Raw genomic sequence first — 22,691 nt, forward strand, 5'->3', positions numbered from 1 at the left:
ATTAATTTTATAAATGGGTGATTGGATTTGTGGTGGAAATGATTTGGAATATGCTAAAACTTAAATTAAAATGTCGAGAATAAATTCTAAAATTGGAATTGAAATGGCGAGAATAAATTGAAGAGAAATCTATTGAAATGATGTACTTGGGTATCTGGATCCGTATCAACATGCATCATGGGCTAAATAATCCTTATTAATGCCAATTAAATCATGAGGGGGGAATCCACACCTCATGAACCACGCTCTAATCAATATGGTGCTAAGGGCTTATCGTGCCAAATAATAATAACCTTGTACTAGAGGGCCGGTGAAACCAAGGCGTTACTAGACAAGATTAGTATTATTTGTCGACGAGAAGTCAAAACATCCACAAAAACTAGAGGGGAAGAGAAAATAAATTTACCAAATAAAGCCCATGACACATGTTGAGACTTCACCTTCAACCCAAGCTTGAAAGAAAATTAGCCACTCATAATTGAACTAAGGGCAAAATGGAAATTTATTAAAATACGAAGAAAATACAAGATGGAGAAGGAATTACAGAAAATGGATCTCAAAAATGGATTCAGAGATATCAAATTAGGGGGGAGAGGCCCCCTTTTTATAGATACATGGAGTAAATCATGGCCATCGGATTAAAAACAGTTTGGACGCTCAGGATTGCGCCACATCCTCAGTCAACAGTACGCGGTTTGACCACGCGGATGAACAGTAACACGGTTTGACCCGGGTGAACAGTGATGCGGTTTGGTTGAAAATAATCCTGTGTGATGCATGTACCGTACGCGAGATTTTTGGTCCACTGATATACTGCCACGTCACCATCAATAGTACATAAGAATTTTAGTCCAATAGGATCGTGACACCTCATCAGTCAATGCCACATCATCGGTCAATGCCACATCATCGATCCGTCTATGTGAACAGTGCCGTGAACAGTAACGTATACAGTACCGTACATGTGAATAGTACTGTACATGTGAACAGTGCCATTTTTCCTTTTATGCTCCTCCTAAGGTTTTTGACCGTCCTGAGTTCAAAAGTGATGTCCGTTTTGCCATCTAATCTCTCGTTTATTGTGAAATGACTACGATGCCCCTAAAATACATAAAATACTTAATTAAAATAAAACAAACGGAATTAAATTAAAAGAAGGTTAAATTCATAAAAGTAAAGGTGTTAGTAAGACTTGAAATGTAAAATGACGGTTTTCTCCTTTATAAATATGCATTTTCTAACACTCAACAGAGCACATGAAGACTCTTTCAAGAAAATTTGTTATGATTTTGTTATTTCATTTTTTAGATTGTAAAATGTAATATTCATGTTTCTAACTTTGGGGATTTTGTTTAATTTATTCCATTGTTAACTTTGTTCCTATGAAATTTATTGTTTTTATAGCTTATGTAACTTGCATTCTGGGGCTTGTTCTTTTTAACTTGTTGATGATAAAAATATTCTAGATTTAGAGCTAAGGCTGAGTTGAAATAACTTTATCGAACGCCTGTATTGCCTAATTGAAAGGGTGATTATGCTGAATAACCAAGCCTTAAATAGTCTTATTTAACCACAAGTCTTTCACAAGATCATGTATTATGTTGTAGTAGAATTTTCATACCATTATCTCTTCTGATGTATAGTTATTTGATTGGTCCAATTCTTAGGAAGCAAGATTTGGCAGAGGCTAATGGTCCTAAACTATCTACTGCTTTTAAATTATCTTCTTGTGTGCATGGTTTGCTTCATACTCTTTAGATTTATAAGTAATTTCTAGTTTTTGTTCAATAGCTAAATGGAACAACGAGTACCATAAGCTCTTAAATCAAGATTTTAAAGCAAAGATGAAGATATAATACACGTGCAATCACTTTTGGATTTGTATCATGATGGGATATTTTACTCTAATAACAACTTTAGAAGTGGTTACTTGAAGGTTCTTAAGACTGCTTTAAACAAAAAATTACTTGAATGTGGTATAAAGGTTGAGCCATATTGAATCTTGAGCCACATATTGAATCACGTATAAAGACTTTAAAGATGTAATTTCAAACTATACATGAGATGTTAACCAAACTAAATTGTAGTGACTTTGGTTGTGACCTAGAAAAGAAAATCGCGACTGTAGAGAAGGCAATGCAAGATACTTATATTCAGGTACTTTTTTTTATATTACTTTGAATTATTTATGTCTGGGGTCTTTTTTTGTTTGTTAGATATTATGTATTCTATATTTGTTAAGATGTTGACTGTTGGCAACTTGTATAGTTAGCATCTTTTGTTAAAAGAGTTTTTACTTTTCTTCTTTGAATTGATTGTCATTATTTAGTTAATGTGAACTGTACATGGGATGTTCCATTCTTGTAATCATTGAATGGAAAATGAGAATTTTTGCATGTGAATCGACATATATGGTATCAAATGCTGTCACTAAAAAATGACTATATATTATGCACATGAGTTAAAAAAGAAGAAATTATTTGAATTATTTATTGATAACTCTATGAAATGAGAGTTATCATAGTATCTCTAGGCTTAAACTAGCATTAACTTATAAAGTAAATGATGAATTTTTATCCTATTCTAATTACATTTTACATAAGTATCTATTTATAACAATTTGATGTGTTTCATGAGATTTTGTACTCTGATTAAGTGCATTATTGTAGATGACTCAAAAACTCATGCCTTGTTGATGGATGCTGAGAAGAAGAACTGCATTGCTACAATAATAAGCCTGCAAAAAAATGATAAAAAAACTAATCTGCATATGAACGAAAGCAAGTCTGAACCAGAGGGAATACTATAGCAATTGCTACAGCAACCCAAGATGAAATACATACAAAAATTGTCTAGACCGTCACATGCTAACAGATAAATTCTACTGCAACCGTCACTACCCTGCCACTATCATGTGCAGACAAAAACAGTGACAAGCAGCACAAAAAAGAATGTGGTCCTAAAATGCCAAAAAAGAACAAGTGTCTTCATGCTTTTTGATTGCCTTAATTCTAATATATAAAAGGGCACATTTTAAGGAAATATAAGACATGACTGACAGAGGCAAAAAGAATACAGGAAGAGAGAGTTTAGAGTTGCAACAGAGGAAATCTTCATGGAGAAAAATGAGAGATATTTGAAAATAAAAGCATGACAATTGAAATCTTTTGCATCTCAACATTTTCATTTTATTTGATTGTTTTGTTCTCTCTTTAATGATATATCTAATGGCAAACACTTGTGTAATTACTGTTATAATGCTCATCATAAGCTAAACCTAAAGTTAGTTGGGTTTTGAATAAACTTAATGGTTATTTGACTTACATATGTATGTTGCTTAGAATCTGCTGTAGCACTTTGTTTTAATTTTACTTATTGTAATTTTCTATTTCGGTTGACTACTTATTTAATGGATATTAACTAAGAAGAAGCCTCAAAAGGTCTGATTTAGTGGAACAAATTAAGACAATACTGTTAATATTTATGTTTCTATATTGTTGATCTTGATGATTACAAACAAGATTAAGAATGATTAATATTTTAAGCTTAAATTGTAAGGGGAGCTTACAATTAGGGGGAGTAATTTGTGCAATCATTTTTTAAATACATGAAAAGTTTTTCATCATCAAAAAGGGAGAGATTGTTAACATTTATGTATCCATAATGTTGATTTTGATGATAACAAACAAAATTAAGAATGATTAAGTTTTTAAAAACTCAAATTATTTTTTATACATTTTAAATAAATAATTGTTTTCACATTATAAAGGTTTTATATTTAATGGAAAAATTATCTTATAAAATTGGTTTTTTTTCAAGTTGATGGTCTAATTGAAAGAGTTTTGAAAACTTTGAAATCAACAAGTATTCCTTGAAATTTTGGAGAGTGACTTATTTGAAACGTTTCATAGTGTTTTGAGTGATATCATAATTTCATAAAGTTTTGGGAATAACAAGTATTGTTTAGAAATTCTAAAATTGGACCTTTATGAAAAGTTTTTTGACGTTTTAGGTCATAGCGTAATTCTATAAAGTTTTGGGTCAAAATTATAATTTTAGAAAATAGTTCACTATAGCAGTCATTGTAGCAAGCGGCTAACCAGATTTGACAAGCGGTAGACCGAATTTTGGGCAGTAGCTTACTGGAATGAAAGTGGCTAACCGAATTTCGAAAGCAGCATGCCAGATGTTCTAAAATTCAAATATTTGCTGTAACGGTAACATAAAAGCGGCTAACCAGATTCCAAAAGCAACAAGTCGATTATCATCAGAAAACTCATAACGGCTAACTTTTGGGTTCAAATTATATAAACTCAAATCCAATTTATTTTTGGTAATATTGGCAAGCATAAACAAGTGCACACAACATATATTGAGCTTCAATTTCGCAAATCATCATAAATTAAAATCTTCATTGAGCTATCATTTGTATATCCACTCTAAAAGAGAGTTGTTTGTTGTAATTTTTATTTCTCATCAAATTGTGAGTGTACAGGTGTGAGAAACACTTGGGGTGAAGAGATTGGAGAGATAATCTCCTGATTGTCAAAGTCCATTGACACCTTGGAAGTCAATTGTAAAAAACTTGAAGCCTTGGGAGACTTGGATAGTGAAATCCTCAAGCCGAGTGAGCTTAGAGGCGTGGACGTAGGTGGGGATTGCCGAACCACGTAAAAATCATTGTGTTTGTTTTCTCTTCCCTTACTATTTTATTATTGAGCCTTATTGAATTTATTGTTTTTTATTTGATTAAGGCAATAGATTAAATTATTGTTCAATTTGTTTAGTTTAAATTTTAAAAACCCAATTCATCCCCCCTCTTGGTTGCCTAGTTAGTATTTCAAATACATAGTTTTAGATTAGGTTTCTCAAGTTGAGTTAATCTCGATTTGAATAGGTTCATATTTGATTAAGATTAGTGAAGAACTAGACATAGGGATTCACCTTGTAAGGCAATTAGAATCTAAAATGTATAATGTTATATATGATGTTAGTTTAATAACTAGTCACTGTTAGACTGCATATAAATAGAAGATATCCAAAATCCGACAGCTGAGGATGCATTAAAAATTATGTCCAGTGCTGTAGTAAAGGTTGTAGCAACTGTGCATCAATTAAAAGATAGTCAATAACCAGTAAATGAGTTTAGAACCCAACTACCTCTTTGTCATTGAGTATATTTTTATATTTGACTTTAGCTTCTCTTTATTGCATTCTATTTACTGCATTTTTAATTTCAATAGATTTCTCATCTCATAATTTATTTTGTTCTATTTAGTTTATTAAAATTGCACTGTTAAGATTGCTGTAGCAATTCCTATAACTTCAATTTATGTGGAGACGATCTTGGTACTCATCATTATATTACTTGTTGTGTACACTTGCACATTAACAACCCTTAACACACCACTAATCCTTATGCATAAATATGTGGACTGTGATTGTGAAGTAAAAGAGGAGTTTCTGGAAATGCACCTCAGATTGGATATTGGTATAAATGAATGATTCTAATTTTTAACTTAATTATTATTTGTCATCACAAGTTTGATGTATTTAAATAATTGCAGAGTCATAAAGAGGCAATAAATTTCAAGAATAAAGCATTCACATTTTATGAAGATTTGTATTTGATTTATGGTAAAGATCATACAACTGGAAAGAATGTAGGTGCACTTGCAGATGCTATAAAAAATTTTGAGAGAACAAATGTGAGCAAAGAAATTGAATGAGAGAGTTTGAATTTTGAATGTGTGGGATGATCTGGATGATAGTATGTCTATTTCACATGCTCCAAAAAAGTGTCCAACAACTTCAAATAGCTCATTAGTAACTGAAGATTCAGAAGAGAGTGGAAAGTCATTTAAAGAGCTAACAACTCTTTTTATCATGGAAATGAAAGAAACTTCTATTCGAGCTCTACGGCAAGAAATTAATGACAAATAAGTAGGATTGAGTGAGGAGTTGAAGAAGATTGATAGTCTTACAATGGTAGAACACCTCAGAGTTGCCACTTTAATTGCTTGTGATAATGCCTCACTCAGTTTTGTTTTTAGTTTTTGTGATGAGGAGAAAGAAGCTTGGGTCAAACTTTTCCTTAGCGATGAATTTAAATAATTTTAAGCTTGTTATTGTTTTGATGACTTATATTAGGTCTATTGTTGTTTTGATGCACTCATTTTATGCATATTATTATTTTGATATACTCATTTTCCGCTATATATATATATATATATATAATCATGAATTTTTTGGGCACTGACATTACAAAAAAATGGTTTATAAGTTGACAAAAGTTTAATATTGACATTAAATTATATTTAATTACTAATATTTATAATTTAGTATTTAAAGTAAAGGGCAAATTTATCCAAAAATAAAAATTGTAATCCCTTTCCCAATGAAATTTTATGTTAAACCAAATAATGAAATTTAATTTTCTTATTCCGCTTCTCCATGTTCTTCTCCATTCCCTTTCATTTCTTTCCTCTTCTCTCCTCCCCTTTCTTCAAACCAAACATCACTAAAGAAAAATCTGAATTCCTTAATACATCATATATTGAATTTCTGTAGAAATTAATTTCGAGTCTCCTTAAACAAAAGAAATCAATGAGGATTTTAAATTCACCTCATTTTTCTCATCCTTTCCTGTCAACCAAACATGGCCTTAGTGTATCCATACATATCCAATTGGCTTCTTGTTCATTATGGCAGTTTCATATTTCCTGTAGCATTGCTTTCAACCTACTAGATTGGTACCATTGAATTACAATGGACAACTTGTTTAGCATACTCTGCCTGTCAACTGGAAAACTAGTTTGAATAAGAGTGAGCATGCGTTAGTTTAAATCCAGGTTGGGTAAGGCCTAGTGGTTAGAATCCAAGTCTCATAATTGTGAGGTCATGAGTTCGAGCCCCCAGAACGAATTGTGGGGGTTAATTTCCTTCTTCAATTTGAATGAAGATAGTCCTCTCCCTTTCGAAATATAAGTGGAGTTGACGTAATGTGAGTGGAGTGGATGTCCCTCGAATATTAGAGGGGGTTAAAATATGGATTGTGCTATATAAGAGTTGTAAATTAGTCCCAATAATTGTTTGATTGCAAATATCAATATACTAATCTCATTAAATATGAGTTGTAATCTGAGCATTAGTCTCATGTAATTAAAAAAATAAATTGGTAAGGCAAGTGGACAACCCCAATCTAAATCCAAAAATTTGGGGAATAATGATAATTAACCCCCTCAATTTATCTCACCAACTCCTACTTTTAATTTAATTTATTTTAATTGCATAATTACCCTAATTAAAATATTTATTATTTCATCTTCTCTCTCACATCTCTCTTAAACCTCAGCATCCTCGCCACTTATCTTTTTCACCACCAAATTCACCATCACCGTCAATTAGAGAGGATTTCCTAACTTCCTATGAGTCTAAAGAGGTGTAATTCCATCAAGTTAATTTGTCCCGTAATTGAAGCAACTTAACTTTAATATCTTTGAATCAATAAAAAATGTAATCTGACTAATTTCTTTTCTTTTTTTTTAATTCTCTGTTGTTTATAGCAATGATCAAGCACCAGAGACCAAGAGGAGAATAAAAAATAAAAAATAAAATATATGATGAAAATTGTACCGATCATTGTGATTCACTACACTATTTTCTCACTTATGTTTCTATAGCATCTCCCATTTGAGTCTGAATCCCTCAATCCAGCTTCTCAAGAATTTTACTTCTGAATATTGTCCTTAATCAATAGTACTTAAATTCAATTAGAAAAATATTTTGGATAATTGCATGTTGACTTTGGATCGTGGGTTATGTTTTTGGAATATCTAATTAACTGGGTATTAGTTTTATTATAGTAACTAGGAAATAGAACTGCGCTTTGCGCGGCTTTGAAAATATCAAATTAAAAATTAAAAATTTGATGAAATTCAAATTTTCTAAGACATCGTTCTAATCTCTTCTCAAAAGGAAGATTAAACAAGTTAATTTTGTATGTTTATTTCAATAATAATAATAATAATAATAATAATAATAATAATAATAATAATAATTGGCACCTGACGACGCTGAGGCTCATGAGCATTCCACAAAATATAAGTTTCAATTGCATCGAGCCCTCCATCCTTTGCCTTCTGTATAAGATCTGGCCACATCTGCACAAATATAACGCATATAGAAATAAATCATATCAAATTTTACATATTTTAAGAATAACAATGTTGTTGGATCCAAAAATATTGCCCATAATTTTTCCTAAACATGAAAGCGCACCGTTTTGAATGTGGGATCATGTTTGGCTTGTTAGGAAAAAAAATTAAGATAATATTTTCGCAGCAAAGTACCTTTTTTTTTGGGTTAAAAGAACAAGAAAATGTGAAAGTGCAAGTGATTTGAGAAATTGTAAATTAATTATTTGCATACAGTACTTGTGGACTGCTGCGAAAATATAATGAATTGCACCAGAGAAGATAACTCGTCATTCTCCATTAATTATAATGGTAGTTGCATCATAATCGACTTGTGTGGCTGATGATGACAAGCAAATGAAACTTAAATTTAGAATAAGAAGAATTAGGCCATAGTGGCATTGTTGAGGAAAAATGAAAGAACCTCTCTTCCTATGTTAATTAATTAATGTATTTTAAGCCACTAAAGTTTAATTGCTAGCATAATAAAAATTTGAAGAAAGCTAAAAGACACTAAATTAAAGGTTGCATAATTAAATATGAGATTTAGGGCATTAAAATTAGGCCCTTATGGCATTGTTGAAGGAAGATGAAAGAGCCTCTCTTCCTATGTTAATTAATTGATGTATTTTAAGCTACTAAAGTTTAATTGCTAGCATAATAAAATAAATGAATGTTTCAAAAGATTTATAATTAATTATTATTCATGGTTACATATTGTTGGATTTTAATAGAAAGACGAAGAGACATTGAAATTATTAAAATTAAACTTAGGCCCTAGTGGCATTATTGAGGGAAGATGAAAGAACACATCTTCCTATGTTAATTAATTGATGTATTTTAAGCAACTAAAGTTTAATTGCTAGCATAATAAAATAAATGAATGTTTCAAAAGACTTATAATTAATTGTTATTAATGGTTACATATCGTTGGATTTAAATAGAAAGAGGAAGAAATAATAATGACACAAATCTTAAATATTTAATGTTTATAGAGTTTGAAGAAGCCAAAAGACACTAAATAAAAGATTAAATAATTAAATATGGGATTATTGTTGTGCAAATTTTAATGTACTCGCAAGCGCACGTATCTATTGTAGTATAGACTAATGGTGACGAGCGTCAATCCCACGAGGAGGTGGATTTTAATTGTGTATAGAATTAATTTTGTAAATGGGTTGTTGGATTTATGGTGGAAATGATTTGGAATATGCTAAAACTTAAATTAAAATGGCGAGAATAAATTGAAGAGAATTCTATTAAAATGACGTACTTGGGTATCTGGATCCGTATCAACATGCATCATGGGCTAAATAATCCTTATTAATGCCAATTAAATCATGAGGGGGGAATCCACGCCTCATGAACCACGCTCTAATCAATATGGTGCTAAGGGCTTATCGTGCCAAATAATAATAACCTTGTACTAGAGGGCCGGTGAAACCAAGACGGTACTAGACAAGAATATTATTATTTGTCGACGAGAAGTCAAAACATCCACAAAAACTAGAGGGGAAGAGAAAATAAATTTACCAAATTAAGCCCATGACACATGTTGAGACTTCACATTCAACCCAAGCTTGAAAGAAAATTAGCCACTCATAATTGAACTAAGGGAAAAATGGAAATTTATTAAAATACGAAGAAAATACAAGATGGAGAAGGAATTACAGAAAATGGATCTCAAAAATGGATTCAGAGATATCAAATTAGGGGGGAGAGGCCCCCTTTTTATAGATACATGGAGTAAATCATGGCCATCGGATTAAAAACAGTTTGGACGCTCAGGATTGCGCCACGTCATCAGTCAACAGTCCACGGTTTGACTCGGATGAACAGTAACGCGGTTTGGTTGAAAATAATCCTGTGTGATGCATGTACCGTACGCGAGATTTTTCATCCACTGATATGCTGTCACGTCACCATCAACAGTACATAAGAATTTTAGCCCAACAGGATCGTGACACCTCATCAGTCAATGCCACATCATCGGTAATGCCACATCATCGATCCGTCTATGTGAACAGTGTTGTGAACAGTAACGTAGTTAGTACCGTACACGTGAATAGTACCGTACATATGAATAGTGTCATTTTTCCTTTTATGCTCCTCCTAAGGTTTTCGACCGTCCTGAGTTCAAAAGTGATGTCCGTTTTGCCGTCTGATCTCTCCTTTATTGTGAAATGACTATAATGCCCCTAAAATACATAAAATACTTAATTAAAATAAAACACATGTAATTAAATCACAAGAAGGTTAAATACATAAAAGTAAGGGTTGTTAGTAAGACTTGAAATGTAAAATGACGGTTTTCTCCTTTATAAATATGCATTTTCTAATACTCAACAATTATGACATTAAAATTGGGCTCTAATGGCATTGTTGAGGAAAAATGAATGAACCTTCATTCCTATATTAATTAATTGATGTATTTTACGCCACTAAAATTTAATTGTTGGCATAATAAAACAAATAAATATTTCAAGACTTATAATTAATTATTATTAATGGTTACATATTGTTGAATTTAAATAGAAAGAGGAAAAGACATGTAATCATTTATAATCTAATAATTATTTTCTATTTTTAATATTTTGTAATGTAATTATTTTTTAATTTCAACCAATTTATTAGATAATAGAGAATATAAGAAGATTAGAAATGGTGATGTCACATCACCTCTTGTAGTCCCAACTTTATATATATATAGATATATAGATTAATTGATGTATTTTAAGGCACTAAAGTTTAATTGCTAGCATAATAAAATTTGAAGAAGCCAAAAGGCACTCAACAAAAGGTTGCATAATTAAATATGAGATTATGGTATTAAAATTAGGCTCTAGTGGCATTGTTGAGGGAAGATGAAAGAACCTCTCTTCCTATGTTAATTAATTCATGTATTTTAAGCCACTAAAGTTTAATTGCTAGCATAATAAAATAAATGAATGTTTCCAAAGACTTACAATTAATTATTATTAATGGTTACATATTGTTGGATTGAAATAGAAAGAGGAAGAAATATGTACAAAGAATATCCACCAATATTTTAGATATTTTAGATAATAGAGAATATAAAAAGATGAGGTTGAGGGAAGATGAAAGACCCTCTCTTCCTATGTTAATTAGGTGATGTATTTTAAGGCACTAAAGTTTAATTGATAGCATAATAAATTTTGAAGAAAACGACACTCAACAAAAGGTTGCATAATTAAATATGGGATTATGGCATTAAAATTAGGCCTTAGTGGCATTGTTGAGGGAAAATGAAAGAATCTATCTTCCTATGTTAATTAATTCATGTATTTTAAGCCACTAAAGTTTAATTGCTAGCATAATAAAATAAATAAATATTTCAAAATACTTATAATTAATTATTATTAATGATTACATATTGTTTAATTTAAATAGAAAGAGAAAAAAAAGTACAAAGAATATCCACCAATATTTTAGATGATAGAAAATATAAAAAGATGAGGAATGATATATATTAATAAAGTTACTATTTATTAAATGAGTTAAATACAATCAAATTAATTATGAGAAGATGAAAAGCTAAATCTAAAAAAAATTCTCTATTTATGAAATAATAGAGAATATACAAAGAAGCAAAATGGTGATGCCACATCACCTCCTCAAGTCATAACTTTATAAATGAAAGAACCTCTCTTCCTATGTTAATTAATTCATGTATTTTAAGCCACTAAAGTTTAATTGCTAACATAATAAAATAAATAAATGTTTCAAACGACTTATAATTAATTATTATTAATGATTTTATATTGTTGAATTTAAATAGAAAGAGAAAAAAAAGTACAAAGAATATCCACCAATATTTTAGATATTTTAGATAATAGAAAATATAAAAAGATGAGTAATGATATATATTAATAAAGTTACTGTTTATTAAATGAGTTAAACACAATCAAATTAATTATGAGAAGATGAAAAGCCAAATCTAAAAAAAAATTCTCTATTTATTAGATAATAGAGAATATACAAAGAAGCAAAATGATGATGCCACATCACCTCCTCAAGTCCTAGCTTTATATAGATATATAGATTAGATTTGTTTTTTTGGATCTAATTATTTTGTCATCTTAATCTTATTATTTAATTTTATTTCAATTAAAAAAACATTGTGTTTTGAAATTTTAATTTGGTGGCAATGGTGATAATGAACTTAGAGGTGATGAAGATAAATGGTGGGGTATGGTGATAATGAACTTAGAGGTGATGAAGATAAATGGTGGGGCGAAAATAATAATTATTTTTAATGAGAGTAATGTAAGAAGTTAATTAGGTTAATTGTAAGGTAGGGGTTGAAGAGATAAATTGAGGGGGTTAATTATCACTACTGTTATGAAAATTATCCGAATCTGTTAACGCTGAACTATCTAAAAATTTATTCAATAAATAGGTTTAGTTTAACTTGAAATTAATTTGTTCTGAGTTTAACATGCCCTCTGTTGTATACTATATATGCATAAAATGCAAAAATCTGCTAATGTTGTGTCGATCCAAAGTATGCATTTAAGAAACGATAAACTTCTCACTCAGTGTACATTTTGAAAAATAATTATTTATTTATTTATTTATTGAAGTTTGGATTGAGATGAGAAGCCTCATCTATTAAATACTAACCCCTTTTTTCTAATTTATTACTCGAACTAGGGTAACTCCGAGCTCAAAAAACATTATTGGTCAGCCAAGCTACTCCTAAGGACATGCTCAGAAAATGATTTCATCAGAAGATTTGGAGTAAATTAAATAACAAACTTCCCCTTGACCTATGCTCAGCCGTGATTATGGTCTGTTCTATGGTGCTTGTTCTTTTAGCCACCACATGTGCATCCCTTTTCCCAGTTTGATCTGTGCTGGTTCACATGTGACAAGATAGGATTTCATGGTGCAAATTCGTCACCTATATATTCTATGTATGGGACCCCTGGATACAAAGTTATGCATTATAGATGAAAGAGTTAACAACTTGGCTTCGCATGGGTAGTAGGAAACTTTTTATTTTAGATGAGTGCTCACAATCGTAGTGTTGGGAAAATCTTGCCATCTGTTACTACAGATTTCACACTAAGCACTATCGTATTGGTTCATTCAAACACTTCTGCTAGAATTTGGATCCAGCGCTTATTTTTCATAAAATTCTGTCACCCATGCATTTATACCAATCATCAGCACAAAGTTTAAATCACAATGAATATTAATATGTCAATAAATGAGCATGTATATTTGAACACCACTAAAACGAAAATAGGGTTATTATTCTATAATACCACTCTAGCACATAAAATAACAGCATTGTTCATGTTACAATATTATCGTTTCTTTTGGTGGTATCGATCAAATGTCATTATTTTACGAATATATAGCTTACACCAAGATTTATGCAACATATATTGGCATGGTTTACTTTTAATTTTTCAAATACAATTTTAACAATACTGACTTATATAGTTAGGATTTTGATTAGGTGCGCACAGTCGTACACTATAAGGTGTGCAGTTGCGCGTGTAGTTATTTATCATTAGGTCTCGCACTATAAGATGTGCAGTTGTACGTGTAGCTATTTATTATTAGGTCTCTCATTATAAGGAGTGCAATTGTGTGCGTAGCTATTTATCATCAATAGAGCTATGTTGTGGGGCCTACAACTGCATCAATGGACACCTATCACATTTGCAGTCGCAATTAGATCGTAACTTATATAGTTATGTATAAAGATGGCCAATGGGCCGGGCGGCACGTGGCACGACACGGGCACGGCATGTGTCCGTACGGCACGGCACGGCACGAGCACGTTTCGGTGAGGCACGAGGCACGGCACGGCACGCACGTGGGCCGTGCCGGGCTTAGAATTTTAGGCACGCGGGCCTTAAAGCACGGCACGATAAGAGATGGGCCAAAGCACGGCACGCGAAAAAGCACGTAATAAGCACGGTTCATTAGTGGGCTAGCACGCGGCCCGTGAGCCATTAATAGCACGTGGGCCAAAATATATCTAAGTAATTTTTTTTAACAAAAAGTAAATATAAAATGTTATGAAATTAAAGTACAATATCTTGAAATTAAATGTTTTAATATATTTTTTAGCATAGACTTTTAAAAATTAATTTAAATCATTAAATCTTAGTTTAAATAAATATTCTAATCTTTTATGTTTATAATTTATTAAATGAATAAGTAAATATCATGATTTTAATAAATAAAATTATAAATATCATAATTTTATTTATGATATTTATTAAATGAATAATGTTATTTAATTTTATTTATGATATTTATTTAATTATTTATTTACGTTTATAATTTATTAAATGAATAAGTAAATAACTAAATATCATGATTTTAATAAATAAGATTATAAATATCATAAATTTATATATTATAAATAAAAACAATTTTACAAAATTAATAATAAAATATTTTTCATATTAATATTAAATCATAACTTAATTAATATTTAATAGAGATATGTTTCATTTGTGAATGAAATATTTTTCATTTTATACACAAGAAAAATGTTAATTGCTCTCTTAATAAAAATTAATATGATTATGATTTTGAATATTATTATTATTATTATTATTATTATGTTGGTGGGCTTAAAAAAACACGTCAGGCACGTGGGCTTGAATAAAGCACGTTAGGCACGTGGGCTTTTTTAAGCACGCAAAAAAAAAAAAGTTGGTGGGCTTTTTTTGGGCACGGCACGGCCCACCAAATTGGTGGGCCGTGCCGTGCCGGCCCACGAGCCCTTGTGGGCCGACAATGCCGGCACGGCCCATTGGCCATAGTTAGTTATGTACTTATATGCAGCTCAAAATAAAATATGAAATACAATACTGCTACTTTTGATGGCTTGCTAATACATATTAAATGCTCTTATTCTTTTTTGTTAATCGCGTCTTAAATTGGGGAAGATTTAGGGAATGGTCGGGGGCCATTGTAAGTTTGTAACCTCTCAAGGCCTTGATGAGCCGTAGGGATGGTAAAATCCTCCAAAGATTTGGGGTCTCATGAAGTCTCACTCTAAATGGAGAAAATTTTGAATAATTTTTGGAGAATTGAGAAAAAATAATCCCCAAATTCTTAACGGGGTGGGATTTGGTTTTGTATTTTTCACCCCACCGCCACCCAAATCTCTATTATATACAAATATTTTTTTAATTCTTATTTAATAATTTTTGTTTTATTAAATATAATGTCAATTAATGAATTTTCTTTTTATTTTTATGTAATATAAACATGATATAACTAAAAGAAAACCCTACTATATAATTCTTTTTCCACTCTAAAACATTGTTATTTTTTTTTCTTTTATGGTGTTGTTCTTTTCAAACATTTTTCAGTTTTGATATCATTTTAAGATATTGTTTTAAACTTTTAGAGTTTTTTTTAAATAATTTAAATACTTTATAATATAGTGATAATTTTATTTTAAATCTCTAATTTTTAATTTAATGAAATTATGTTTCTATACCTACTATAAAATAGGTAAATTGGGAATGAGGTGGGGATGTGGAAATCATTCTCCATATGAGGATTCTCCATCCCCACCCCACTAAATTTATTGGGGAATGGAAACAAAAAATTTTAGTGGGGTGGGGAATGGGATAGACCTCTCCATCCCAACCCTACCCCACCCCATTGCCTTCCCTAATTAGCCGCATTTTAATTTATGATTTCTAATGTTTGTTCTTTTAATCGATTTCACAGTACATCAACTGAGAAGATTACTCATTTCTTACACAAGCAATAGCAAAGGGAGTTATAATGCTTGTATGTTAAAGTGCTGTCTTTGCTGGGATAATAGAAATGAACTCATGAATCATGCATGATCAGCATTGCAGTATGACTATACCATTTTTGGTAGTCTCTACAGATGACATAAATGACACTAGTTTAAATGCTTTTAATACAAAATAAAAAATTTAGCGGCATTTGAGGTGTTGTTGGTACTTCTTATGTGAATTGCACTTGTCTTCATCAATTACCAAGTTGGTTTTGTTTGTTATTAAAATATTATAACTTTTAAACTACGGATATTATGAAAAAAATTTATAACAAAATTTTATAATTTGTAGTAAATGTAACTTTTTAAAAAATAATTTTTCAAAAAATAGTAAAAATCAAGGGTAACTTTTAGTATAGATAAACAAGGTAGTCGCTTCAGACCTCATATTTTGGGCCTCATTTTTTGAGTTTTTTTAATAATTCTCTAATTAATAAAGACTTTTTTAAAAGGTAATTTTTAGCGACCTCCCTTAAGGTTTGGCCTATTAACACTTATATAGAAAGTATAATCGTAATTACAGAGACCTCTCCTACCGTTTATACTCAGATTCATATATAGTTAGTAGATGAGGGTAAACTAGTAAAAGCGCATTTAAAATTAAAATAGACAAAAAGTTGCTTTGAAGGTATACCCACTAAAACACTCAAAACCATTTTCTCTTTCATCAATCGAAGCACGTATGAACAACACGATCTTGGATCAGCAAATTTTTATTCATTCGTCAAGTTATAGTGCAAGTTGTAGTAATTAGGGAGAGAACTGATGAGGATGGAAAAAGATCCAAGTGTTTTATTGTTAATATTGTGGACAAATTAATTATGTTAACCCAAAGCTGCAATCTGATTTTGTTCTCTCAAATGGAGTCCAAATGCTGAATTCGACAACTGCAAAGAAGCCCGAACAATTTCCATTCCATGCCCTCTCAATGGTCAATGGCCAATTTGTGCACTTACAGGTATCAACTGCAAAGCTGCCTCTGTTGGCGTGGTGGTCGTCAGCACCAAACTCAGATCTCGTCGGCACCGACTACAAATTTCTCGACTTTCAAATAGCAAGTCGCAAGTTTTATTTTATTACTTGTGTATGATAATATTGCTAGGGATTACGAGGGTCATGGAACCCATGCAGCCTCTATAGCTTCTGGAAATGAAGTAAAGGATGCTAGTTTTTTCAGAGTGGGACAAGGCACTGCCAGAGGGGGAGTTCCATTGGCAAGAGTTGCTGCTTATAAAGTATGTTCTCCTGCAGGGTGCATAGAACTTTATTTTTTTTGCTGCTATCAAAATCGGAGTTCTGGCGCTAGGGGAAAAGGAAATGGCCACTTTTCTTTTTTCAGCCTTGGAACAACTGTAGGAGTAGAGCAGAGTTGAGTGTCATCCAATAAATGCCTCCATTTTTAGTCTTTTTGCAGAGGCAAGGGTAGTTTCGACCTATCACTAATCAACTAACGATCAAGAAAAATGAGTACAGACGGTAGGGAAGGTCTCTGTAATTACAGTCATACTTTCTATTCAAGTATCAATACGCCAAACTTCAAGGGAGGTCCCTAAAAATTACCCCTTTTTAAATTACGTTTTCATAGGAAATTCTATTAGACATCTATTTAATTAGTAATTATTTTATAATTAAGAATTATTTTTTAATAGAAAATCTATATTTGATAGCCTTTGTGTTAAAGTGATATAGTTATTAATATTATCTAACCAATAATTCATTAATCACTAGTCTTTCCAAAAAATAAATAAACAAATAAATTCATTACCTTTTCAATTTCCTATAAAAACTTAATTATTTAACTTTACAATCGTTGGCTTTTAATTTCTATTAAAAACCTTATAATTTCAAATTATCAGTAGACGAAAAAAGTTTCTACTCTTCTCTTTTCAAATAAAATTATTATATTCATCGGCTCATTTAAAAAAGAAAAAATAATTTCTTGAGATACAAAGTCCATATCCATTATGTGATCATCATTTCATCATTTCAACTTTTTATGTGCTACTATTCTAAATATTCTATCTAAAAATAATATTATTTTTATTTTTTCTTTGCTTTTGTAATAGTTCTAATAAATGTAAAAAAATAACTTCTTGACTGATTTTTCTAGGTTCTATTTTTTAAAATTTTTAGGATCTTTCTGATTATTCTTGAAATTCAAGAATCAAAGATAGAACAAATTTTGAGCTCTTTTATTTATTTTTTTTTAGTTTATTTATTTATTTGTATGGAAGTTGCATAATAAAATGAAACCTCATAAAAAAAATTCGTCTAAGCCCACAAGTGCTCTAAAGCCAGCCGTGGTAAAGATATTATAGATTTTTGATCGTATACAAGAATAATATTAAATTATCTTAACTTTTAAGTTATAATAGCTAATGTTTACTAAAATGTTACAGCTGCGCAACCTCAATATTAAATAGTGTCTAAGACCGTTATTAATCATTGTGTAACTTTTAAGTTACAATTATTGTGAAAAAGTTGAAACTACAAAATAAAAATTAATAACATATGATAAATATGACTTTCAAATAATAATTTTGACAAAATAATAAAAATATTATAGGTACTCAACTTTACTTTTAAGTCACACAATAAGTATTTATAGTATTTTAAATTTTAAAATACAACTGTGCAACTGTAATACCAAGCAGAGCCTAAACGATCTCTCAGGAGAATTTCCCCACCAGATATCCAAAAAAATGACTTTTTCGCTTCTAATAAGGGCTTTTCAGAGTAGATTTTGGATGCCAGCATTCTAGTGAATATGATCAATGGCGGAGCCACATGGGGACCGGCGCTGGTCCTAATATTTTTTAAAATTATTTTGTAATTTCAACTAAAGGTTCTTTCTCTCCTAATAAAAATTTTAACTTGTCCCCGCTGGCTTTAAATACTGAAAAAAAAAAGGTTCAAAATTATATTTTATTAACAAAATCACTTTACGTGAGTATATTAAATCTAAAACTAAATAACATTCTAAATGAGTGCGTTAAATCAAAAATTAAATAAACACGCCTGAAGAAAGTCAAATTTTTTACAAAAATTAAATATGCTTCCCCTGGGTTTAATTTCTGGCTACCCCACTTATAATGAATGCATAAACTCATAACGTTCAATTGCAGGTGTGTAATCAAGAACAAAAATTTGGGTTTTGCCCACCCTCTTATTTTTTTTTTTATAAAAAATATAAATAAATAAATAAAACAAGCACAAAAGGAAAAGGCCAAGTGATTTGTTTTTAGGTCTGATTGCACATTTGAGGCGGACATTAGAAATCTAAAAGTTGAGACTGTTTGATACTAAAGTGCATGTCACTTGTGCTTTAATTCTTTCGACAAGTGATAGACAAAGCATACACGCTCAATTTCCTTAATCTAACTAGTGGATTAAAAGGGCTGTCACCATTTTTTTTTTTTTTTTTTTTTTTGGGGATGAGAGAGGGCCGTCACCTTTTAATTTGATTGAATCTGAACGATGCAATAATGGAACATGTTAATCGAGAATTTATTAGTTGGAAATTATAACGATCAAAATATGGTCTCCCAATGTACCTAATTAAATGGCGTGCATCAAGTGGGTTGACCCTAACCTTAATATAAAGTGCCCTGCAACCTAAGGCAGAGGGAGCTCCACCCACCGTAGCTGCAGCTGCCAATCGAGGAGTCTGATGCGGACGAGATACTCCACAAATCAATGAGATAGTCACAATCTTAATGAACACTTCCATCTAAGAAAACTGTTTTGAATTAATCAAAAGAAAGCTAATTAAGGCGACTTGATTAACAAGTTGAGCTGCTGTTCTCGACACTTGGTGCTTTCCAATATGTGCCTTCCTTGTCATGTATGACGCCTTGTTGTCACTCTCATCAATGAATTCGACTTGGAAAGGCTTCTTGCTTACTTATCAAGCGTATGATAGTAAGAATCTGTCCCATTTTTCAGTAATATTACTGCAAAATATACTTAGACTGACAAAACAACATCTCCTGCTGAGAAGTTGCGAACAATTTGTAGTGAATAAGTGCGGAACGGATGCCTGATTAGGGATGGCAATGGGTACCGCCCGCAGCGGGTTTGCCATTACCAAACCCAAACCCGCACAAAATTTAAATTACCAAACCCACCCGCAACCCGCAGCGGGTTTTAATTTTTTTTAAAAAACCCACCCGCAGCGGGTTTTAACAATTACCAAACCCGCAATGGTATCCGGCGGATTTTTTACGGGTTTCCGTATTTAAAATCACAAATTTTTAATATATAAATTTATAATAATAACCTCAAATTCCATATAACATATTCAATTTTATATTTAAACAATGTAAATAAAAAAGTAAAATTTCCACATCAATTCAACACAAATTCTCAAATTTAAGTATAAATTACACAAATCTATTTAAAAAGCACAAACTAATATCTAAAAATAATAATTACATTTCATATTATCATTTAAAACAAGATCCAAGAGAAGATATTCATTTTATTCACCACTATAAGCACCCATCCAACACAATGCCTATAATAATAATTAAGATTAATATTTTTAAATACTAATTCGAAGGGAAATGTCTTTAGTTTTCTTTAGGTTATGACTTTAGAATAGGAGATAAGCCATATACACACATACACAACTTTGAGCCTTTGGCTATTTAGTAATTTGATTAATTACATTATTTTCTTTATATATTTTTATATTTAAATTAAATTAAAAATATTTGAAAAAAATTATTGCGGGTTTGGTGGATATCCATGCGGGTATCCACCGGGTATAAGGTTAATACCAAACCCACTCGCATCCATGTGTGGGTTTTAATTTATAATACTAAACCCGCCCGCAACGGATAAAATTACCCGCAACGGGCGGGTTTTGGCGGGTGGGTTTGGGCGGGTTTGCGGGTTTGCGGGTTTGCGGGTACAATTGCCATCCCTATGCCTGATGCAAGTGCTTTAGTATTCTTTCCCCATCCAACCTAATAATTGAGATAGCTAGGCTCAAAAGTATGGGAAGCATAACTCTCTCTAATCAGTTAGATTAATTCCCAATAATATGACTTAATGTTACCAATAATCCATCTTAGAATGTTGCTTACAGTGTATTTGGAATTGAAGTTGGACAATTGTACCTTAAAAGTTACAGCGCGCTAAAGTGTTTGGTAAACATTAACTGCTGTAACTTAGAAGTTATGTTAATATGATTTTTCAATTGTACGTTGGAAAATCTATTACATCTTTAATGATTTTGTCAAAATTCTTATTTATAATTTATATTTACTACGTATTATTAATTTTTGTTTCATAATTATAATTTTTTCTATAACAGCTGTAACTTAAAAGTTACAACACCTTAATTCTAAACAGAACCTTAAACTTGCACGTAATTGAATATTTTAGTCCAACAATTAACAAAGACATGCATTTGCTTAATCTTCTAAAGATTTGGATCATGGTCACATGACATTGCTTAATTGTCACCCGGATTATTTTTTGGTGGGAAATAAAGGATATACACAACAGGGAATTACAATAAGGAATTTTTTTTTCTTTTTTTCTTTTATCTTCTTAGGAGTAAAATAATATTTTTACACTTTTGGAAGGTAAATTAAAAATTTATCATTTTAAAAAGGGATAACTTTTTGTCAATTTAATTAGGGATAAATTAGAGTCTACCCACTAGTTAATCCTTAATTATGGTAAACATTAATTTCCTATCTACCATAGTACAAGTTCATTAGCCATTTTAACAACATCAAACCTTTGTTAATCCTAGGGATGGCAATTGTACCCGCAAACCCGCAAACCCGCCCAAACCCACCCGCCAAAACCCGCCCGTTGCGGGTAATTTTACCCGTTGCGGGCGGGTTTAGTATTATAAATTAAAACCCGCACATGGATGCGGGTGGGTTTGGTATTAACCTTATATCCGGCGGATACCCGCATGGATATCCACCAAACCCGCAATATTTTTTTCAAATATTTTTAATTTAATTTTAATCTAAAAATGTATAAAGAAAATAATGTCATTAATTAAATTACCAAATAGCCAAAGACTCAAAGTTGTGTATGTGTGTATGTGGCCTATATCCTATTCTAAAGTCATAATCTAAAAAAAACTAAAGGCATTTTCCTTCGAATTAGTATTTGAAAATATTAATCTTAATTATTATTATAGGCATTGTGTTGGATGGGTGCTTATGGTGGTGAATGAAATGAATATCTTCTCTTGGAGCTTGTTTTAAATGATAATATGAAATGTAATTATTATTTTTAGATACTAGTTTGTGTTTTTTAAATGGATTTGTGTAATTTATACTTAAATTTGAGAATTTGTGTTGAATTGATGTGGAAATTTTAATTTTTCATTTACATTATTTAAATATAAAATTAAGTATGTTATATGGAATTTGAGGTTATTATTATAAATTTATATATTAAACATTTGTGATTTTAAATACGGAAACCCGCAAAAAATCCGCCGGATACCATTGCGGGTTTGGTAATTGTTAAAACCCGCTGCGGGTGGGTTTTTGTACAAAAATTAAAACCCGCTGCGGGTTGCGGGTGGGTTTGGTAATTTAAATTTTGTGCGGGTTTGGATTTGGTAATGGCAAACCCGCTGCGGGCGGTGCCCATTGCCATCCCTAGTTAATCCATTCTCCAATCACTCATGGATATTGCATAACCTGGAG

The 22,691-nt window shown here is 31.1% G+C and overlaps 1 protein-coding gene across 1 annotated transcript in view; it reads right to left on the reverse strand.

Annotated features, from left to right (window-relative positions):
- Positions 1 to 19,735, reverse strand: part of LOC112097364 (zinc finger BED domain-containing protein RICESLEEPER 3-like) — a 36,469-nt gene extending 16,734 nt beyond the window's left edge. The window contains exons 1-2 of the mRNA XM_024182559.1: positions 19,598 to 19,735; positions 8,067 to 8,162 (exon numbers count right to left, since the gene is read on the reverse strand). Of these exons, the coding sequence (XP_024038327.1) occupies positions 8,067 to 8,162; positions 19,598 to 19,735 (234 nt within the window). The remainder of the gene's footprint in view (positions 1 to 8,066; positions 8,163 to 19,597) is intronic.
- Positions 19,736 to 22,691: the final 2,956 nt, after the last annotated feature.

Source organism: Citrus clementina, unplaced genomic scaffold (assembly GCF_000493195.1).
Source record: "Citrus clementina cultivar Clemenules unplaced genomic scaffold, Citrus_clementina_v1.0 scaffold_6, whole genome shotgun sequence".
NCBI lineage: Eukaryota > Viridiplantae > Streptophyta > Magnoliopsida > Sapindales > Rutaceae > Citrus > Citrus x clementina.